Source organism: Aulostomus chinensis, chromosome 7 (genome assembly GCF_037954235.1).
Source record: "Aulostomus chinensis isolate RoL2024-O1b breed Wild chromosome 7, RoL_Achi_v1.0, whole genome shotgun sequence".
NCBI lineage: Eukaryota > Metazoa > Chordata > Actinopteri > Syngnathiformes > Aulostomidae > Aulostomus > Aulostomus chinensis.
In genome coordinates this window covers 6089471-6111790 of record NC_141326.1, presented here as the reverse complement: position 1 = coordinate 6111790, position 22320 = coordinate 6089471, and the positions used below count along the sequence as shown (strand labels likewise).

The 22320-nt window shown below is 38.3% G+C and overlaps 1 protein-coding gene across 16 annotated transcripts in view; it reads right to left on the bottom strand.

The window, feature by feature from the left end:
- The window catches only part of ppfibp2b (PPFIA binding protein 2b), a 102056-nt gene that overhangs the window by 37165 nt on the left and 42571 nt on the right, over positions 1-22320 (bottom strand). For 12 of the 16 annotated variants that reach the window (XR_015116944.1, XR_015116945.1, XM_086208271.1 and 9 more), the window contains exons 4-6: positions 13397-13483; positions 11401-11514; positions 4918-5067 (exon numbers count right to left, since the gene is read on the bottom strand). Coding sequence is in view for 14 of the 16 variants with exons in the window: in XM_086208271.1 (XP_086064397.1) it covers positions 4918-5067; positions 11401-11514; positions 13397-13483 (351 nt within the window). In the remaining 2 variants the exon portion in view is untranslated. Of the gene's footprint in view, positions 1-4917; positions 5068-5251; positions 5420-11400; positions 11515-13396; positions 13484-20463; positions 21061-22320 lie in introns of those variants that run through there. The other 4 variants (XM_086208281.1, XM_086208280.1, XM_086208284.1 and 1 more) reach the window with 4 other exon arrangements.

The following is a 22320-nucleotide window of genomic DNA, read 5'->3' as shown; positions in this document are numbered from 1 at the left end:
CTTGTTACGTACATTGTGCATACCTACGTGGAAAATATAGCCTGTGCAGGAAAATTTACCCTGGTAGCACTTTGCACCCCTAAGTTCTATCCTACATGTATGTTAAAAAAAAAAATTCAAAGAAGAAAAAAGAAAAATCAAAATATTTTTTAATTGAGATGCAAAGTGCAACGATACCAAAGCAAGAAAAAAGAAAAGAACTGGAAGCAAAATTTATAAAGTTGGAAATGGAGATTTTGTGTGTGGTGTTCCCAAAAAGTCTAAAGCTGACATTCCTGTGTCTGAATTGACTCGCAATGGAGTTGTATGACCACAGCAGCACTGGTATGATATGACATATTACATCCTCATATCAGCATCTCAGAGTCTTTTGAGCAGAGGTGTACTGTATAAAGTACTTGAAAAAAATAACTAAGTAAAAGTACAAGTACCATGAGAATCACTTAAAGTAGCTCACAATAAATGTACTTAAGTATCGAAACTATCTTGTGAAAAAATATACTCAAGTATCAAAAGTACAAGTCCAAGTAAAATTAAAGTACACAGTATTTTTCACAGTACGCATAAAAAGAAGCAAAACAACCAAAAATGGTTCACCTCTTGTTTTATTTGTTTCACTTTCAGGTGAATGAAACAGATGTGTTACGACAGAACAAAAACAACCACCTGAGCAAACAAGTGAATCAAGTTTCTTCTGTCTGCCTGAGAACAAAACCATAAATAAAGTGTCTGTCTGCCTAAGAACACAAAAGTGTCTTCTAATAGCCCTGTCAACTGCACTCAGAGACATGGATCGGGTATCCAGCAAGGCGGTCTGTTTGAAGATGGAGGTCCCAACTTCCAGAGCCCACTTTCTTTTCTGTGAAATCAGCGGCTCATATTTTTTTTTCAAATAATGTGGATGTGCTTTCTAAATGGAAAATACATGAATAAAAGAAATAATATTATTAGTTTAAATGATACTCAAGACATCATTCAACAATTACCACAATGACAGGTCTGGATTGTTCTAACCACATTCACCCTGGTGTGCCAGTTGTGGGGATGTCCAGCATGTCCAGCATGCCAGCAAAAGTGTTGGTCAACTGTCAACTGTAGTGTATCTTTTAAAAATGCCAAATTATTTGAAAAATAGCACATCTAGAGGCTAACAAAAATCATGCAGCACACTGACTGCATGTGATTTCCCCCCCTTTTGTGGTTAACATAAATTAAGTTTTGGTTCCAACTCTTGCAGATGTGGTCTCTATCCTAGTCATTTTTCAATGCACTTATTTCATATGTTGAACAGCATGCTATTTCACTACAGCTCCTACGAACAGAAACGCACATTTTCAATACTGCTTAATTTCAAGTCATAGATCTTGTTCGATCTGTTTGTGTATTTTTCAATAAAGTGAAGCACTTGAAAATGTATCATTCAGCAGGAAAACTGCCTCCTTCCAGTAGGTTATGAAGCTAATCCTGCTTTAGCCACACTCCAGTAGGACAATTTGTGCGAGATCAGAATCAGAATCAGAATTCTTTTGTAGTTATTGATCAACAACGTACAAGGGAATTTGAATATGGCACCGCTCAAAACAGAGCAAAAGGAAAGAATACCGAAAAAGTGCAAAAGACATATTAAATACTGCACAGTTCACTTTAATGGGGAGGGCAAAAAGATGAAATAACATTACAAAATATAAACAGGGATATTGCACTTGGTGTGTTATGGGTATTGCCCTGTGAATAATGCACTTGAAATTTTATTATCTAGATATATAATTATTAATAAAGTGTAATAAAATATAGTTTGTGTGTTTGTGTGTGTGTGTGTGTGTGTGTGTGTGTGTGTGTGTGTGTGTGTGTGTGTGTGTGGCGTAGGTCTATTTATACACCACCACGTGTGATACTAAGGTTTACTAACAATGTTAGCCCTCACGTAGTGTCGGCTAACAAAACATGCAGGCTAAAATGTTGGCTAAAACTATATTTTATCAGTAATTATTACATATTTATACTCCTGGCATATGAAATGTCATTGGCGGCAATTAACGTTACTTAATTCACTTACCTCGATGTGTTTCTTAAGGTTGGATGGAGAGTTTTTCAAAGCCTTTATATCATGGAGCTTTGGAAGGCACAAGAGACACTTCATTTGGTATGTTTCGGGATTTTCCCCCATCCCAAGGTAGTCAAACATTGATGAAAGCTATAACTACAGGTGACAATCGTCTTTGACCGAAAGAGCTGTTGGTGTGTTAACGTCTCGGCTGTGTCGGTCCATGTCATTGCCATTAACTGTGGAGGTAGCCATGTTGATCATCCTGATCCCACCCTTACCTCTAATCTTCACAAGAGCACCTTATGTTGTTCTTCTGATCCTCTCAGATGCACCAATTCCAGATAATCCTTTGATGATTAATGAAGTTGTAAGGAGTAACGAGGAGGCAAATGTCAAAGTAACTGAGTGAAAGTCGATTTTAGAACTTTGAAATGTAGTAGAGTAAAAGTAAAAATCCCGATTAAGAAAATAACTCAAGTAAAATCCAGATCCTCAAAAATACTAAGTGGTGTAATGAAGTATATCTACTTCGTTACCATCTACCTCTGCTTTTTAGGAGCCTTACATGTCCCTAACTAATCCCTGATGGCATGGGATCATATCCCTTTAGCTCATACACAGGAATAAAGACAAATAAGCAGAGTTGTCATGTGGCATTTCATGCTTGGAATAATAAAACTGATCTGGATAGGCGATGTTTCAACAACAATAAATTAAACAGGCATCCTATTCTATAGTTCACAAAGCATGCTTTCCTTTATAAAACAACATTGCCAAAATGACACTATTTATCACAACAAGAAACAGTAGGAACACAAAGTATTCCATGTACAACAATGTTCCTTGAAATTATGGTGATCAGCGTACATGAAATAAATCGATTAATCATAATCATTTCTTAAGTCACTTAATTTTACATCTCTCAGTTAAAATGGTTCCAGAAGTAAAATGTTTTCTGTAGCCACATGTTGTAGACGATCATTCTGTGTACCTCAATGCAACTGGGACATCCCACTTCAGCTGAGACCAACATTTCAATTCAGTGAAAATCTGGCGGAACTAGAAATATGTAAAACATCAGAGTTCATAGAAGTTGTAATTGTCACAACAGATGATTTAAAACTTGATTATAATACTTTTCAATATTTGTAATGAATAACAGTCTTCTCCAAACGTCTAGCCCTGATTTTGCTGTTTCTATGTCAGGTAAGGTATTTACATTCACTGTTAACGGCGACTGAAAAAGTGCAAGGACCATGAATTAAATGAATGAAATCTTGGATATACTGTAATTTTGGCCATCCAAATACGACCGATCCTGGGGTAATTTTAGAGTCACCAATGGTTTTACATTCGTGTTTTTAGTTTGTGGAAGGAAGCGAGAGCAGAGAAAGTATCCACTCAGGCACAGGGTTCTCCCTGCGCAAATTCAACAAAACAAGCCAGCAGCTTCCATCACTGGACCACTACATTGCCCTTGTTCAGACTTTAGCTCAGAAGGGCAATTCAGTTCATAGCCTGCCCAATTCACATTCCAAACCATAAACTGAAAGTAAAAATCCATTCAAGCAGCATTCAGACATCAACATGTCAGTGACAACAAATCCATGCGAACATATTCTTAGCTCACTAAATGATGAAAACAATAACCAGTTGCTACTATCTGCAGCCTGATAGTGGAAGGAATGAAAATATTTTAATAACAGGTTTGTTTTCTTCTATTCAGTGCATGATGGCACCAGCTTGAGGGCATTTGAGAGAATTCTCTTGAGAGAACGTGAGGAGATTGACTGAAAAGTCCCTTAGCATTCTAAACCATTTGTTTCCTCTGAAGGGAGCGCAAGTCTTTTTTGTTACTTCTAATGATCATGGAGCAAATTTGAACAATGTGAGACTTTTTCTGTTCTTCACAGACTACCCATCAAACCAGCAGAAAAAAAAGAAAAGTTAAAAAGCTCTCAATAAATATTGATAAAGTTGTGTAAAATATGCAATTAATTAATCACCTGCATCAGGTGGGTTATTTCTTGACCTCACTAGATGAGTGACTTTGGGTTTCTTAAACTGGATTTCAAAGTCAAAGATGTTCCGAAAATATTTCAGTTTATCTTAAACATTGTCACATTGAATGTCACTGGCTTTTGGTTTACCACTGATTTTCCTAAAATGGATGAATAGTTCCTTAGTTTTGTCACATCAAGGTCAAGGAAGTTAAGTAAGGTACCAACATGATCACACTGAAGAAGAAAAAGAAGCGACAACCAGGGTAGTGACATCAGAAAGGTTTCTGATAAAAAGCAGGAGTGAAAGACCACAGCCCTAAGGTGAACCAGTGTTTGAGATGATGGCATGTGTCTATTCACCAAAAAAATAATGGATTCTGTCTTTTACACAGTTTGAAAACAACATTAAAATCTAGTCAGGTCACTTCAATGGGAAACTAGTTGCTCAATCAAAATATGAGCACGTCTTGTTAAAAGCTAAAGAAAAATCAGCAGATAAAAGGGTACAGATTTAGGTTTTTCAAGGTGCTGATTTGCTAGCTTGACAGGAAAACTGCAGCATATCCATCCTGCCATCAATTAAAGGGACAACCTTATCTTTTTAAAATTCACAGTTTTTCATCTCAAAAGACATTCAGTGTAACTGATCAGATTTTTTGATTTTTGGAATGGGTAATTATTGCCTACAGTGTCATTATTCAGCTAGAAATATTGAAGACATAATAAAGAATGTTGGCCTGCAGCATATTAAATACAAACATGATTGAGTTTGGTCATCCCTGGATCAGTTCTGCTCTGGTTGAATGAGTAAAGCGAAAGTAGTTCAGTGAAGCAAACACTATATATGGATCGATTTACTTTTCTTACCTCTGCTTTGTTCTGCTTTGCATCCATGGGATCTTGCTGCTGCGTGTGGTTGGGTGTCTCCTCCATGCTGACCAACTTCAGTTTGAGGTTTGAGACCTCATCCATTAGATCCAACTTCTGAGTCTCTAGAGAGGTCCTGCTCATCAGCTCCTGAGAAGAACACGCAAATGTGGTTTGTGAAACAGAAGTACATGAATAACTTTTATAAACTACACTATCACCATCAGCACACCAAAATCAAATGTCAACACACACGTATTAAACCACATGCATCTATCGGTGAGCATTGTAGTGGGAGTTCAGCATACCACTGCACTCAGTTCAATGTTCTTACCACACTGACGGACCAGGCTGGGCTGGGGGACCAGACCCCACAAAGCTAAATATACACGCTCACACACAAAGACAAACAGGGGACTATTAATAAAGCTCTGTGGTTCTTTAGTATGGGAGAGAGAAAAAGAAAGAGTACTAAGAGAGAGTGAGAGAGAGAGAGAAAACAGGCAGGCGACTGGACATGAAGAAGTGAACTTATTTTCTGTGACTCACACAAAACACACATCTATCTGCTAAATGTTGCTTTCAATTCCTCATGTTAACGACTTGTCGTCTCACTTCTCTCTTTTCTGACCTTAAACCCAAATAGCCGGACTGTTTTATTGGGACTCAGACAGTCATCTGCTCAGCCCATATAAGTTTTTATTTAACATTGTGTGTAACATTTTGAGATGTTGCAATAGATTCCAGACAGCTGGTCAGTCAGTCAGTATTATGCATACCAAAACTTTAAAAAAAAAAAAAAAATCACTTAATGTATCATTTGTGAAGGAAGATGTTCACCAAATGATCAACATAAAAACGTTAAATTTGTTCTTCCTCTCTATATCCGTAGTGTGGGAGAAACATTGAGCAGACACTGATTGGGCTATAATTGAAATAAAAAGGTGCAAAAATCTTTTATATCTTTTTGGATTAAATTAATTTAAACAGGCATTAGGGCTCAGGTGGTAGAGTGGTTATTGGATGGTCGATCCCCTCCCCACCTGTCTCAAAGTGTCCTTGAGATACTGAACATCTAATTGCTCCTGACACATTTGTCATCAGTGAATAAATGTGTGTCAGTGTGTTGGCTTGTTGGCACCTTGTATGGCCCCTGTGCTGTCAACAATGTATTAATGTGTGTAAATGTGGATGTGTTGTAAAAGTGCTTTGAGGGGGTTGGTAGACTAGAAAATGCAACACAAATGCAGAGGGAACCTGGCCTGACCGGGCACAAAGTAGAGAGAGTATTCTTTCCTCTCAGTGTTGTTTTTTTAGTCACACGTTGACTTTGGAGAGCAAACTAAAAAGGGGTCCCTATTTCTTTGTTGTCTTCAAACCGCAAGACTTGAGTGATGAGATGCTTCAAGTTAAAAAAAATAACTAGGGTTTAAGAGACACGTTCTTCTTCATGCTACTTGCTTTCTACTACACGACCAAATTATTTTTCATTTTTCATATTTTTCATGGATGAATGAAAAATGTAAAACTATGTTAAAGGAAAGTTCCACTGAAGAATTTTTTTCATCCAACGATTGGTCAAATGACATACAACACCAGAAGTAAAGTTTCTGCGTTACGAGCATTTTGATCTACTTCAGCTGATGTGCTTCACAGCTGGCAGCGGAGTGTTTAGTGTTCTAGTTGTATTCCAGCAACATCAGATGGCTATCTGAAAAGGCCCTCTGAAAGGGTATCATAATTCATTTACTTAAGAGAGATTTAACATGACCAAACTGACATGCAAGCAATGCGAAGAAATTACATATTTTCCTTGGCCTGACATAAAACACGTTAACGGCAACTGTATTTCATGATAGAGGGACGCAATGTCCTCCAAATGGAAAGAGCATGTGTTAAAATTGTGTCAATACCGCTGCCAGACAGCTAATCACTCCAGTTCAGCAGCCACACACACACGCACGCACACACAGAGCTTAGTGATCGCAGCTGACTGTCGGTTTGCAATCAAACACCAGACTCACTTACAGCAGGATATGCAGCAGTCCTTGGGGGTCATTTATCAGAACTCTGTGGCCATTTATTTTCCTCTCTGCTTATAAGGCGCTTCACATGACAAATGACCATCCTCTCTGAAGCATTTAACAGTCATTTTTAAAAAGCTGCACTTCATCCATTTTTCACCATCATCCGATCTTTTAAATATGATAAGTCAAGATTACAGACCTCAGATCTTGACAAGCAGCATTTAGTAGCTGACAAAGGAGATTGGGAAATTAAATAATTTGAAACACACCCAGAAACAGACATCCCAAACAGCAGGTAGAAAGGGTCGAGCAAGTGATGTTCAGTGAGCTTATCACAGATTTAACCCTCATCCAGTATGTCCAGAGAAAAAACTGCTATCTGTCAGTGCTGTATGTAACTCTGTCGATTCATTTTGTAATGAGCAACAGCCAATGAGAAAAAATTCAACTGTCGACCAATGGTGCAAAAATCTATTACCATCCTTCAGCAACATAATAGTTCTGGCAAAAAGACATGGAATGCTTTTGAAACCCTACAAGATGAAACCTAAAATGAATACTATCAGGCCTAGCTTTCACTCATGACCTGAAGTCAAAGCTGCACGAGGGCAAGGGTGTTGTCTCCTGGACCTGCAGCAGAGATCATCGGGCAGGAGGAGAGCTTTGCCTCGCTGCTGTCTTCTGAGAGTTAACCCATAATGTCTTCTGCACTTTCACACAGCTGAAAAGCAAACAGCTGTCATGACATAGTTGAAAAGTGAAGTGAAAAACAAAAGAATTGCCAATGCGAAACCTCTGATGACACAATGCAGAACACTTTGCTTTGATTCATTTCAAAAGAACAGCATCCAATTGGAAACTCCGACACTAAAACACCAACGACTCAACAAGACCACTCAGTCAAACCTGTTTCTGGTGCTGTATTAGCACACAAAATTGTGTGAGCGTGAGTGAGACCCAAGCTGTTATCGCACAGAAAGGGACAGCCCTGCAGCACTGACAGAATTTTACATGGCTGGATGGCCTTTCTCCATGTCTTTGTTTCTCTGTAGCTTCCTCTCCTCTGCGACTTAGACACCCATACCCAAAGCAAAGTGAGGAAGGAAGTGACAGTGAAAGGATATTTTAATTCCTTCAAAATTTTCTGTCTACTCATAAGATTTAAAAGACAATAAATAATCACTATAGAGACACAATGACACATAACAGACACACAAACCCAGAACAAAGACAACTGTTATCTTCTCCACCCATGGCTCCTTAACCCATGGGAGGAGAAGACAACCATCTCGTATCACATTAGTTATTTGACCAGCACTCATTAAGCGTGAAATGGGACCATGTTACACAAACACAAAATGCAAATTCAGCCCCAAATCCAACAAAACTCCTAAACCTAGAATCAGGACTAAAAAGGGACTTTGTTAAAGTTGTAGCATCGTATCTGGTGGAGATGAATAATCAGTTTGAAATCTTATGTACCACAACCAACTGCAGCTAAAATAGCAAGTACTTTTTTTTAAAAACCTTTGCATTAAACTGTCAATGGAACATGAAAGATTCTTTATTTTACAGAAAAACTGAACAGAGCTGAGGATGGAGAAATGTCACTTAATAAACCTTTCAGCGCAATATCTCGCAATCGAATGACTTTTAGTCTGTGATCGGTTGACAGTTGTCATATTTACATCAGTGTTGAAATAGCAAATGTACTTGTGCCCATGGTCAGGTCATTTTCCCTACTTTTCAAGGACACTACTTAGAAATAAACAGCCACTCTACTCCCTGAATCATGGGCTTTTGACTAATTAGACAGTATTTTCATTATTTATTGCATGATAAGACCAGGAAGAATAAAGATGATTAATATCACATTAATAATAAGGTATCTATTCTTAGGGTGTGGGCACTTTCATCCTTTATGTTGACAAAATAGAAGACAAAGAGTTTATTGATGGGTCCAAACAGAGGCTTGATTATGTGTTACAGAGTCGTGGTCTTGTTGTGCACAGCCTGGCTGAGCTAACGAGTTAGTGACGTCAAGCACAACCACTATAACACTTGGTGTTAGCCTTGCTTTTCTCATTGCTGTAACCTGGAAAACAAGTATGTGCAAGAGGTCGACAGTCCATTTTAGCGTTGATGTTTGAAAAGAGTTTCCCTTGGACAAGCCATGATCACCCATTAGTCATATTTTTGGATTAAAAAGGGCAAGTGTGCCATAGAGGAGAAAAGTTATATTATACATTGTTGAGTGACACAAGATTCAATTGGTTCATCTTTTGCCCGTGCAAGCAGCCAATAGTGGCAGTCTTAAAGGGCAAAGCCTTTTCAAAATACAATTCATGGAGTATCGGGGTTAAAGTGGCTAAACTGGTGAAGACACAAAAACAAGCTTAAATCAGAGTGAATATTGGTATTGTGGCCTCTGTGTCTGCTTGATGTGGAAATACAGGTTTAAAAATAAAAAGGTTTATTTGATTGACAAGGATGGACAAACATCATATTTGGCTAAAAACACGTAAGCAACTCATTTGAAAAAATCCTTGATAAAAACAAGAATGAGGCAGTTTTCATGCACTTGTCAGTTTGGAGATTTTAGGCAATTTTGCTTCTTTAACACAAGTTCTTTCAGTTCTTTCAGATATTAAATAAACTCACTACAGAAAGAAATATGACGTGTTCAGAATATGTACAAACTAATAGCCCCAAGTTTCCTTCCCCTTGTACCTTGTTTCGATCAACTGAAAACAAAAACATAGTAAAACCTCTTACTGTACACAGCTGGAACCATGCACAGTCAGTGCATATATTATGTGATTTCATGGTTCCACCAATATCAAACTGTGTTCTCATCCCTGAAATAATCACTGAGACTGGATGAAGATATAGCTATGCTACACAGACAATCTCTGCAGGTGGGGAGTGTGGCCAGACTGATCACTGATGTCACACTCACTAGAAATAGTCCTGTTTTGGTGTTTATGGGGATGAATCTTGTTGAGGTTAATCCCTGGTTTGAATGGCTCTGTTGTGGTTCAATTTGAGACGATGTCAGAGCTGAGCCCCTGCGAGCGGACACACTAAGTTGCTAGCAAATCTTGACACTCGCCAAATGCAATGGAAGCTCAGAGCGAACTATTCACAGGCAGCCATTTAATGTAGGTCAACATGCCTTAGATGTCATCTTTATAAAATGACCACAGATTCGAGATTGTGGAAGCAAATGAGCACTACGATTTGACACTTTCACTTATAGGAAATAATCATGAAATTTGCCCTAAGTTTCAAAACTGTGAATTAATCAGCCAATTCAGCATTACTATTATGTTATTTCCTATTCAATCGTATAATGTTGTAGCAGCTATTTAAAGGAAAATTTATTTCACAGGTTTTACTCTACAATCTGCTCCAACAATGTGTCCTCCTCCTACTGTGCTTAAATTATACTGATCATAAAGTAAACATGTCATGAGTGTGTATGCATAAACATCAGAATACATCTATAATTTAGGTTAAACCCTGAATTTTCCTTTTTATTTCATTTAGTTTTAATGTGAGCATGTTGCACAGTTAATGTGGCTCCTCCTACAGGCTGGAGGATGTTGTAACAACTGTGGCCTGCTGGAACCGGTTGGTGATACAGATTAGATTCCTGCTGTAATGTGTGCTGATGATTTTTACTAAAAGCAGTTACAAATGTAGCCAGCTGCAAACACTGATGTTACAGCCCTGAGTGAACAGACTGGACTTTCCAGAGATAAAACTAAGCATTGAACAGTTACAGTAATTGCTGCTGCAGTAATTCACACTGAAAAAAATGAATGTCTATATTTTTGTCTTGTTTTTACATTGAAGCATGTTCAAGTAGACACCCAAAATAAAATTACAAACCTCAAACTGAGCATAACATGGTAATTTAAGAAGCAAATCATCAAATGGTTCCATTACAGTATAATCTGAGGATATTTCACAATTGTGAATTCATTTTGAAGTCATTAATATATACTCCTGAAATACTGACTCAGTGAATTTGTAGAATAATCAAAACACTGGACCCCGGAAAACTCTTTCATCTCCACTGAGGCTTGATGTGATATTTGATGGTAGCCTCCACTCATGTCCAGATTAATAAATCCTGAGCTTCTGGGGAGATGATTATATGCAATCATACACCCTTTCCTGTTGTCGTTCGATAAATGAGTGATACTATTTTTGTTGAGCAACACTTCCCAAGGAACTTTGAATGAAATGATGTGTATCCAGTCTGCCAATTTAGAATATATACTGTACCGTAGTAACAAGAGTACAATTAACCACCTGGGGCCTGTGAACTACTGTATGTCACACATCTGACAAGTGAGAAAGTCAAACTTCTGAACTTTTTTTTTCCCAATATCAATTATGTTGTGCTATATCTACTGCACAGTCGCAATGTATTACATGCAAGTGTTACCTGTTGTAGCATTTCCTCAGTGGAGGCAAGTTTCTGTCTGTGTTCCTCCAGAGAGCTTTCAAGGTCTCTGATCTTCTCCCCCTGGGCTTCAACTTGGTCAGTCAGAACGCTCACCTAGCGGGTCACACATTCAAATACTATATTAACACACGAAGGAAGGTAAATGAAAAGAAAACTGACAGAATCAAAGCAAGATGATCAGTAATGTTACACACATAAATACAGAAAGAACACGATTTTTTTTACAACTTTTACAACAGATTTCACACCAATATTTCCATGTCTCTTTCACATCCATCATTCCACACATCAGCCAAAATTATTCCCAACATACCTCAACTCCAAAAGAACGCACTTTTGAACAGTAGTCTATCACTCAGGAATCTCAGTTGCACATTTACTATAATCTCCCTGACAAGACACTCAATTCCCGCCAAAATATACCTATCTCTCACTCTCTCTTTCCCTCTCATTTTGGCTCCTCTGATTTTTGCACCTGTATCCTAGCCCTGTCTCACAGCACATTTGTGAAGATGAAGCTCCTGCAAGTTTTTGTATCCAGATGGATCAAAATCCAGATCAAAAAGACAACGTGAACACTGTTTTGGTACAAACAGGAGGCACGTAAATGATTTTGCAAGTTGAAACTGTTAACCTTCATCTAATAACCAGGTTATCCATGAACAAGTAAGTGAATGAATAAACTAGTGTATGAAAGAGCTGACCAGGATCTTGAATGTATGTGTATGAGAAGCATTAAAAACATGCGTCAGCTATTAGCTGACAATGTCACGTACAGTCATTTCTCAGTACAACCTATCATAAAGAAAAGTGAACAATTAAAACACAAGTCATTACTACAATGTAAAGATGTGAGCTCTCAATATTGAATGAAAAGTTATGGAGTCAGCTCTTACCTCTGCTATGCTAAAGCACACACATGCTAATGGTTGTAAAAGTTCCTTTCCAGAATACAAAGAAGTCAGCTACCCAACACAGAATGTGTATATGCTAACACAGACTGACACCGGCACACACTGAGGGAACAACAAACATCAGGAAAACAGTTCTGAACGAGAGGCAGGTGAAAGTTTAGCAAAAGAACCACAAAAGGGCATACTGTCAACAACCAATTAAATCTTCTGTCTGGGAAAATAAGCCCCAGCCACCTTGGATGTCAGCCAATCACAGCCAACATGAAAAGGGTCATGTGTAACAAGAAGGTGAGTGTGATTGGTGCTGGCAGGAAAGGAGATATGGACTTTATCGCAACTCTAAACAGCAAGAGTTTTGCAGGCGGGTGGTGCCCTTCACTTTACCCAGTGTGCAAAACAAACAGTCATACATGCAGGTGAAGACAGCCTGAGGAGCTCCTGAAAACTACTATTTAAGTAGAAGGAATGCAAAGACAGTTTGTGAAGATTACAGCTGTTCAAACTAGCTATTAAGGTGCAGAGATATATATTCACCCAGTGGTAGCGCTAATGTTCCCGTAAAAGTTGTCAGTAAATGGATGTGCAAGCTCAGATCGTTTGAAGGTGTCAGGGCATGTTTTGTTTTGAAATAAGAGGAGCTATCTAAAGCTCCAGGATTACACACCAGGAACAAAGATGTTTATCCGGTGCGGCACCAGTCCTTACAGTCACATCCCTGGCACAGATCCTGAAGATTCAGGTCAAAGAAGATCAAAGGAATTGAAAGTACTTTTTTTTTTTTTTTTAACCTTCAACTGTGTTATTGATTTTTTGAGACATAAAACCCAAAGAAACTAAATGCCTCATCGAATGTCAGGGAGAAAACATGCAAGTATTTAAAAAAAAAAAAAGATTAAGTCCTTGTCAGCATGTTGCTGTTCTATGATTAAAGGTGTTTTTAACTTTTGAAAATCAAACATTCACTTCCTGAAAAAAGGTGAATGAACAGCTGCAAAACCAACTGACTACCAACTGACAACAGATACACGCACACACACACACACACACATACACACACACACCTGTAGCACGAGGGACTCCTTGTCTCCTTCTAGGCGCAGTAGTCGTTCCTGATAGGTTTCATTGTTGGCTGGAGAGCACAGGTTCACCTGCATGAACACATGGAGCAGAAAAACAGAATAATGAGGCATCTCTCTGAAAAGTCTCAAATGAAATTGTAGAACTGTCTTCCCGCCTAATCACTATGAAACTGTTATTACTGTGTGTTGGAGGGTGCATTGTTCATTTGAAATGATACGTCTTGCGGATAAGGAAAATGTAACCACCTTTATTTCTTGATCGTGACAGTCCTGAATACTGAATTAACAACCCACCAGTCACAAGTTCACATAACTAACAATTAGGCCACTGTTATTTCATTGACTACCCCATGAAATTTACCGACCTGAATTAAAAAAGAAAGAATGTGCAAATAATATTTGATGGGTCTCCATTGCATTAATCGGCAGGGGTCTATTGATCTGTCAAGAACTGTTTTGTTTTTTTTGTTTTTTTTGGGGGGGGGGGGGGGTCAGGGACAGTATCACACAGTTGAAATTTAAACAAACAAAAACTATTACTGGGACCGCCACCAAATTTGCAGGTTAATTTCACAGGCACAATGGACCCTGCTGTGACAACACACAGTGTTGAGAACTTACCACACACCATCCAGCCATATAATCATGGTTTTGTTTGTTTGTTTGTTTGGCCTAGTCTTGCTATGACAGGCTTGTGAATGTAGAAAAGCATGGATGTTATTGATTCTCCCAAAAAATCCACAAAAACAAACGCAAAATCAGGGGAATTATGAATCACACAAGTGAAAATAATGCTATGCTGTCACTGTAACAAGTATTACAGATTTATTTAGTCAACTGATGGTATGTGGCATTTTGTAAATTAATATAAAGCATCTATTATCCACTCCTCCACCTGACTTCTATCCTGGACTGCTTGGAGCATGACTGCTGAAAGAGTTGTTATAGCACACGTTTAATTTTCAAAAGCGCATGATACAGACTTGTGAAAAATCATCTGACCCCCATTTATCCAGAAATAGCAGAGTATCTTAAGCAAACAGACTTGAATATTTTTCCTTTCTGTAGTCTAAAAAGCCAAGTAGGGGGGAAAGCCATGCCTGACTCTGTAAATATAGATGTTTTCTAATATATATAAAAGCAAACACAGGAAAAGAGATTTTGCCTTTGATCATGAGTTCTATTACTAATTTTGTAGCTCCCTAGTTCTTAAGGTTATAACAAAGTCATGTATTCTACTAGTTGAGTAGAAAACATGAAAGTCAAGCTGAGCTTCTTCAAATGATGTAAGGCTTAAATGAGTTAGTGTGCACCATTTCCATTTCTCTGAGGAGTCAGATTATCATGTCTTTGAGTGTCTATGTCAAGGGTTTCTGACATCTTAGCAGCCTACTGCTGCTGCCAACAAGGACATTGAAACAGAGTAAAATATTACTTTGCAGCTCTAAATGTGATGTTTCTGCTTCTCTCAGTTTAAGAACAGAGAAGCTCAAAGTTGTTACTCGTACAAATGCATGAAGTATAAGTACTACATTTTAAATTAACAAGAGCAGCCTACTACTGGGCAATCATGGAGGAACACAAGAACAACCCCAGGTTCATCTTCAGTACTGTAGCCAGTCTGAGAGTCACAGCTCTACTGAACCAAGTACTCCTGTTTCCCTGGGTAGCAAAGATTTCATGGACTTCTTTAATGACAAAATTCTACTTATTAGAGAGACAATTCATCTCCTCCTGCCATCAGCTGACAACACGGCACCTATAGCCTCAGAAACCCTACAGGCAGCTGTAGGACCAGACATACAATTGATTGTTTTTCTCCCATTAGCCTTCATGATCTTTGTACAATAATTTCATCCTCTAAACCCTCCACCTGTCTTCTACATCCCATCCCAACTAAGCTGCTTAAAGACTCTCTACCCTAGTTAGCACCTCACTCTCAGATATGATCAATGTGTCACTGTTATCTGGTTACTTTCCACAGTCCTTTAAAGTGGCAGTAATTAAACCCCTTCTAAAAAAAACATAAAAAAAACAACAACCCTGGATCCAGAAGTTTTGGCCACATCAATATCAAATCTTCCTTATCCCTACAAAATTCTGAAAAAAGCAGTTGCTAAGCAGCTCTGACAATCTCCACAGAAACAGCTTATAGGAGGATATTTGACAGAGCTCATAGTCCCCTATTATCCAAATAGAACCCTTCGTTCCCAGAATGCAGGGTCACTTGTGGTTCCTAGAGTTTCTAAAAGTAGAATTGGAGCCAGAGCCTCCACCTATCAGGCTCCCCTCCTGTGGAACAGTCTCCCAGTTTCAGTCCGGGATGCAGACACCCTCTCTATATTTAAGAGCAGACTTAAGACCTTCCTTTTTGATCAAGCTTATAGTTACAGTAGGTCTAGCTTAAGCTGGCCCTTATATGTTGCTATAGGCTTAGACTTCCAGGGGATCTCCCATGGTGCACTGGGCTTCTCTCTCCTCCTCTCTGTCCTCTTGTATATGTTATATATAAATCACACTCATATGCGTTACTAACTCGTCTTCTTCTCCGGAACCTTCAGGCTCCCCTGATCCAAGATCCCAGGTGCTGCTGGAGGAGGCTACAGACCTGAAGAGGCTCAAGCTGCCACCCGTAGCTCCACCTGCTCACGTCCCCGTCTGTCCATCAGTCCCTTCCCTTTCTCTCTCTCTCTTTATCTCTGTCCCTCTCTTTCCTTCTGTATATCTGTCTTCCTCCATTATCTGTCTTTGTCTCTGCTCCGCTCTCCTGCTCTCTTTCCCCCCAACTGGTCAAAGCAGAAGGCCGTCCCCATTCAGCCTGGATCTGCTCGACGTTCCTGCCTGTTAAAAGGAAGGTTTTCGTCGCCACTGTTGCAGGATGTGCTTGCTGATGGAGAATTGTTGGGTGTAAATTCATTGGAATCTGAATTTTATCAAACACAACCCTCTGAACTAAAAACCTATAGGCAATGTCTTTAAAAGGCACGTTTTGTGCAAAAGTTGTTTATACTGTATGCACACTTTTTATATGCATATCTTATTATGTAACTGTTATACTGAACTTTTTTTTCAAGTTCTCCTAATTTATATTCTTAGTTGGGCTGTTTTTATTGTGGTGCAGGACTCCATATTGCAGTGAAAAATGAACCCAAGAATAGCTGAAATCTGACAGGAAAGAAAGATTTCTCTAAATAAAGCCTTCTGTCAGAGGACATGCAACTGAGTTTGCTACTTTTCAGCTTCTTAAAAGCTGTTCAGTGTTCTAAGTATTAATAATAAAACTGAAGCCAGGATGGTGGGTGGGTACTTCTGATGACATATAGTATGATCCCAGTGTCTAGGAATGCCTGACGACATGCAGGACACCACCTACATTTTCTTCCAAAAAGAAGTCTTAGTACTCCAAGTACACAGCGTATACAACATTCATTGAAAATTGAGGCTTCACTCTGCCACAAATGCTGTATTTGTTTTTATTAAATCCCAAAATATACATTTAAAGCCCTTACAAAGTCAGATCACTTTGTTTGGACTGACAGTATTGTCTACAGCAGGGGTCGACAATCCGCGGCTCCGGAGCAGCTCTTCAACCTCCTTGTTGCGGCTCCCTTTGGCGTCGACAAAAAAAACAAACAAACATGAAAATGATTTTTTTTTGAAAATGAAAATGAATAACGGTTATTTCTTAATTTATTTTTATTTATACATTATTATTTTTAGCATTTTATTTACTACTTCTACGGTTATATAGCCTATTTTAACATCTAATTTTGTAAACTTTTTTAAAAATAATTTGTCAACTAAAATATGCGTCACATTGACGTCTATAGCCCTCGCCTTTGCCTGCAGGCGGCTTCTTGAGTGTGCGACCCATTCAGGAACCGTGAGTAAAAAACGAAAAATCTCAGATGAAAAAAGAGACTTTAACTCTGCGTGGACAGATGAATTTGCCTTCACTGGTAACGACGCTGGATTACCAGCGTGCTGTATATGTGGAAACAAATCGAACAACAAAAAATGTAACGTAGAAAGACATTTTCCAAACAAGCACTCAGCATTCGCTGAAAAATACCCAAGCGAAGATGAGCAAAAGAAAGCAGTTTCAGAACTGCAACTGAAAGCTGAACACAGCAAACACACGTTCAAGAAGTGGGTCACCTCTCCACAGTCAGCTACAGTTGCTAGTTGTGTGGCAGCTCAGGAGATCGTGAAGAGAGGTGAGCTGTTCACAGACGGGGATACGTCAAAGACATGTTCATAAAAATATCAGAGCATCTATTCTCCGACTTGAAAAACAAAGGCGAAATTGATCAGAAAATTAGAGAAATGCCTCTAAAAATCTAGGAAGGACTCAAATAGGCCTGCATAGTTCACTTCTATTTATTTCAGAGTAGGCCCACTCATGCACACTGCACTTGTTTTTTTTATTCAGTGGTTGTAACATTGTGTAAGTGTTTGTTAAAGGGAAAGTTTAAAATAATTGCAACATTTAAAAGTTTATAAATTGTGTTGTGTTTTGTGGCTCCAGACTGTTTTTCTTTGACGAAAGAGGGGGCGAAACTGCTCTTTTGATAAAAAAGGTTGCAGACCCCTGGTCTCCAGTAATAGAAGCTAATTCTCTGAGTAAAACATGTCCGTGTATAAAGACATTTTTTTCCGCAATCCACTTGAGAGTTGATTTTAGCTTAAGGTAGTGTCTTGTCACACCACCCCATTCCTTAATCAAATTTAAGACTGACTCAATTTCATGTCTGCATAGCTTGACACTCAACAATCCCAGAAGGTGTGAAAAATGGAGGCGGTCAGTCCCTGGAACTTGAGACATATTTTCATTGACTGGATTTGCAGAATGAAATAAATTCCTTTTCAATTAAACTAAGCTTTAATCATAGGATGAACATTTAGTATATAAACTGTCATCACAACTCGGCTTCTCTCTTTGACCTTGGTTTATGATTTGATATCTGTTAACACCCCAACATTTCCCAAGACATACAGTGATAAAAAGTTTTTGAGGTTTTGATCCCTATTGTTTTTGTGACCCATTACAAGCTCATGCAATTACTTTAATGCATTATTTATGGAGTTCTTTCTTAAAGATTGAACTGCGATTAAAAGGCCAGCATTTACCTTTGGAGAAACTCAAGAGAAAAAAAAAGTCAAAGGCCTTTTTCACAGCGGCCATGTTGACTTGACATGTTTTCATCTGCACAATTAAAATTACATTTTTTGGACACCACACAGGTCCCCAGAGGTTGGGGCTTGGTATTTACTCTTCCCTCTGCCATTTTCCTGCCAAACATGGTACTGTGTGATACTTTAAACAGAATAATGATTGCACCATGTTTTTGGACAACACAAAAAATGTCCATCTTACTGCGACTATACTGTAGTGTACAATTTTAGACAAAGCAATTGTCTTTTCTGGCACTGTTGGCCATCCCGCTGTTTCTTTTAGTATGAGTTATATAGCTGATATATAAAAATAAATCAAAAATTTAAAAAAATAAATCTACACATCATTATGACACTGATTTCAGCCAAATCAGCCATTTGTACATCCATAACTCTTAGACATACATGCACACAGGCTTATAACTGCAAAAATATAAATATAGTAAAAATGAGGTATACCATGAACCATAGGATAGGTCTATTAATTACATAAGGAGCATGTCCTTTTCCACAGTGTCAACTGTGTGGCAACAAAGGTAGCCCAATACAGACAAAATGAAGAATTTTATGTACTTGGCTACACAGTGGTTGTTGTGACTAGTTTAAATGTTACAAGTGGTAACTTAAATGTGCATCCAAGCTGTAAACAAGCTATTGGGGTGTGTTCTGCTATGTAGTTTCATCATGGAGTTCTTTTTACAGTCAGAAATATGTAATATTTGATTTAATATTAATATTTGAGTATAACATTTGTTACTTTTAGATTAATGGTATTTTTTTCTGAAATAGTGTTTGTGCTGACCAACTATTTTGTGTTAAGAGGAGTTTGAGAAGTGACGAGACAAATGGGACGAATGTAAGATCATTGATAAAATAATCCAGGATTTTTCTGCATGCTCTGCAATGGAGGAGTGAAATGAAGTGTTGCAATCCACAGCTTCACTGCTGTGCATTACTAGAATTTACATATTAATTTCACTTCACTGTTAGTCTGCCTTGTCCACACCTTGCACCTGACATACAGCAGTGAGGACTGGCAAAAGCAGGCAACCTTGCGTCCCAGGCCTTTCCAGAAACAGCAATATGAAAACATCTAAAAGCCCTGGGTATGGCTTCAGGATAGCATGTCACACAATGCTCAGTGTGAAGATTGTTAAAAGGCCTGAGTAGCTGGAGGTATCCCTGCACATGGTCTGTGAAGGTCAGTTTAAAGGTCAATGAGCTCAGCTAAAATACTGCTCTTCAAATAAATGAAAATTCCATCAGCACACATTTTAGGGATAAATGTGAACATTCAAGCCTGATAAAAACAGAATAGGAAAAAAAATCGGATTTAAATCAATCAAATCAATTAATATCAGACATTATCTGCAAAATCAGACAAAGCTGGTAAGGCACTGATTTAGATCAACAATTATCTGCTTTCATTACTCGAAGACAACACAAACACAGCTCAAACCCAAGATCTGCATTATCTGAAGCTTATGTTGCCCTTATGTTGATTGAATCCTGCAGAATCAGATGCTGCTTTGTCAACAACAACCAGTTGATTGGTAATGCTTCTGATCTGATAACACAGTCCTTGTGATGCATGCCTTTGCAGCACCCCCCCCCCCCCCACACACACACACACACACACAGAAGCTTCAGGAAATTACATCAGAAAACAGCTTGTTGCTGGAAAATAACATAAAAAGAACATTAACACTCAAAGAGTTATGACCCCACAGGGACCAAGACATGTCTTTTCACTATTTTGTCTAATGCTAAAGAAAAAAAACTCCCCTTGAAGGCAATAATTCAACAGTGGGAATGTACAACAAAAATACATGAAAGCCAGAAAAGAATAAAGCATACTAAAATCAAACACTTACCTTCTTAAGCCAAGAGAAGTGTTTATATAAGTCAATGGGAGTCTCCATGTTCCCAGCCCATCGCTGCCCTGCCTATTTCCTCTGTGTTTTTGTCGAACTCTAGCAGAGTGTATGTCTCTAAAAGTATAAATGCCGCCCACAAACCAGACAATTAAGAGTGGATTCTTGAGTTTGCAGAATGCTGCAGCATGTGAGTACTGTCATGTGTGAAAATGTGTGTGTGACTGCAATATTCACAGCTGTGGAGGAGGGTTTTCTTTACGATCTCTGCCTTCGGAGAGGGACAACTCCCCCCGCTGTTTTGCCTCCAGTGTTCTTACTCTAAAAGTGCTGGCGGTTTCTTTCCCTTTCTACTTCTGACCACTTTTGGTTCCCACTTATCTTTCTTTTATCAGACGCTGCCTCGTCTCTTCTACTGTTCTCATTACAGTTACTGCCTTTGTTATCTTTCTTTCTTTATTCTCTAATCACTCCTTTCTTTTCCTGTTTTTGCTCTCTACTTTCTTCTTTTCTCTACTTCTCAATCACTCCCCTCTTTTCTTCTCTCCCCCTGCTGAGGACTGTCTGACAGCCAAATGGCCGCGCACTGAAAGAAAAAGAGGGGGTGGTAAGAGCATTTGCTGTTTTTCTTCTTTCTCCGTCATCTGTTTATCTCTCTCTCTCTCTCTCTCTCACACACACACACACGCGTGTTTGCAAATGCAAACCACCACCATCTGATGTCAAACACACGAGCAAAGCAAAAGGCTGTATGGTCAAGCACAAAGACAAACCATGGCAGGGCTCCTGCCTGACTTGTGCTCTCCTTTCATAATCTTATAGCCCAAGCAAAGAAAAACAACAAGAACAAGTAGCCCTATTTAATGACTACACACAAACTTTATACATACATATACATAAATAAATGTATATACACACACACATATATATATACATATATACACATATACATGTATATATATGTATATATATACATATATATATACACATATATACACATATATATGTATGTATATATATATATATATACATATATACACATATATACACACACACATATATACACACATACACACATACACATATATACACACATATATACATATATACACACATACACATATATACACACATATATACATATACAAACACACATATATATATATATATATATACATATATACACATATATATACACATATATATATATATATATATAGTTTTGTGTCATGAAATTTCATGAAATATAAATTAAGAAATAAAATACAAAGACGCACAAAATAAAAATAAATGTAAAAAAAAATGCGAAGCGGCGCTGCGCAGCACCAACACTGATGATTTTTTTTACCCTCTCGCCTACCGCATACACATATTACAGGAAGAAGAAGAACATTGTAGCAACGCCATAGAAGAAAAGGAAGCGGCGAAACAATTATTTCAGTCTGGAGGAAGACAAGGTCAAACAAGTAGTGGACGCTCCCTCATCACACAAATCAGTTGTGTGGACTTATTTTGGCTTCCCATGTAAAAGACAAGGCAATGGTGAGAGGATTGTGGATAAAACAAAAACAGTGTGCAAACTATGCCTGTACACAACACTGTACACTGCAGCAAGCACTATTAGCTTGATAGAAGAATATGCACCTGTTGAAGGCTAAATATTACAGTTCACTGAAGTCAGACATTTATAGATCTAGATGAGACTGCAGCCCTGAGGATTATTTAATATTTGTTTTCCTTTTCATTCAAGAATGTAGTTGTCCTCATTGTTTACAACAAAGGACTTTTTTTAAATGAAATTTTGTTTGTATTTGCATTGTAGTCTGAAGAGGGGAAAAATACAAATATTTAGTTTTT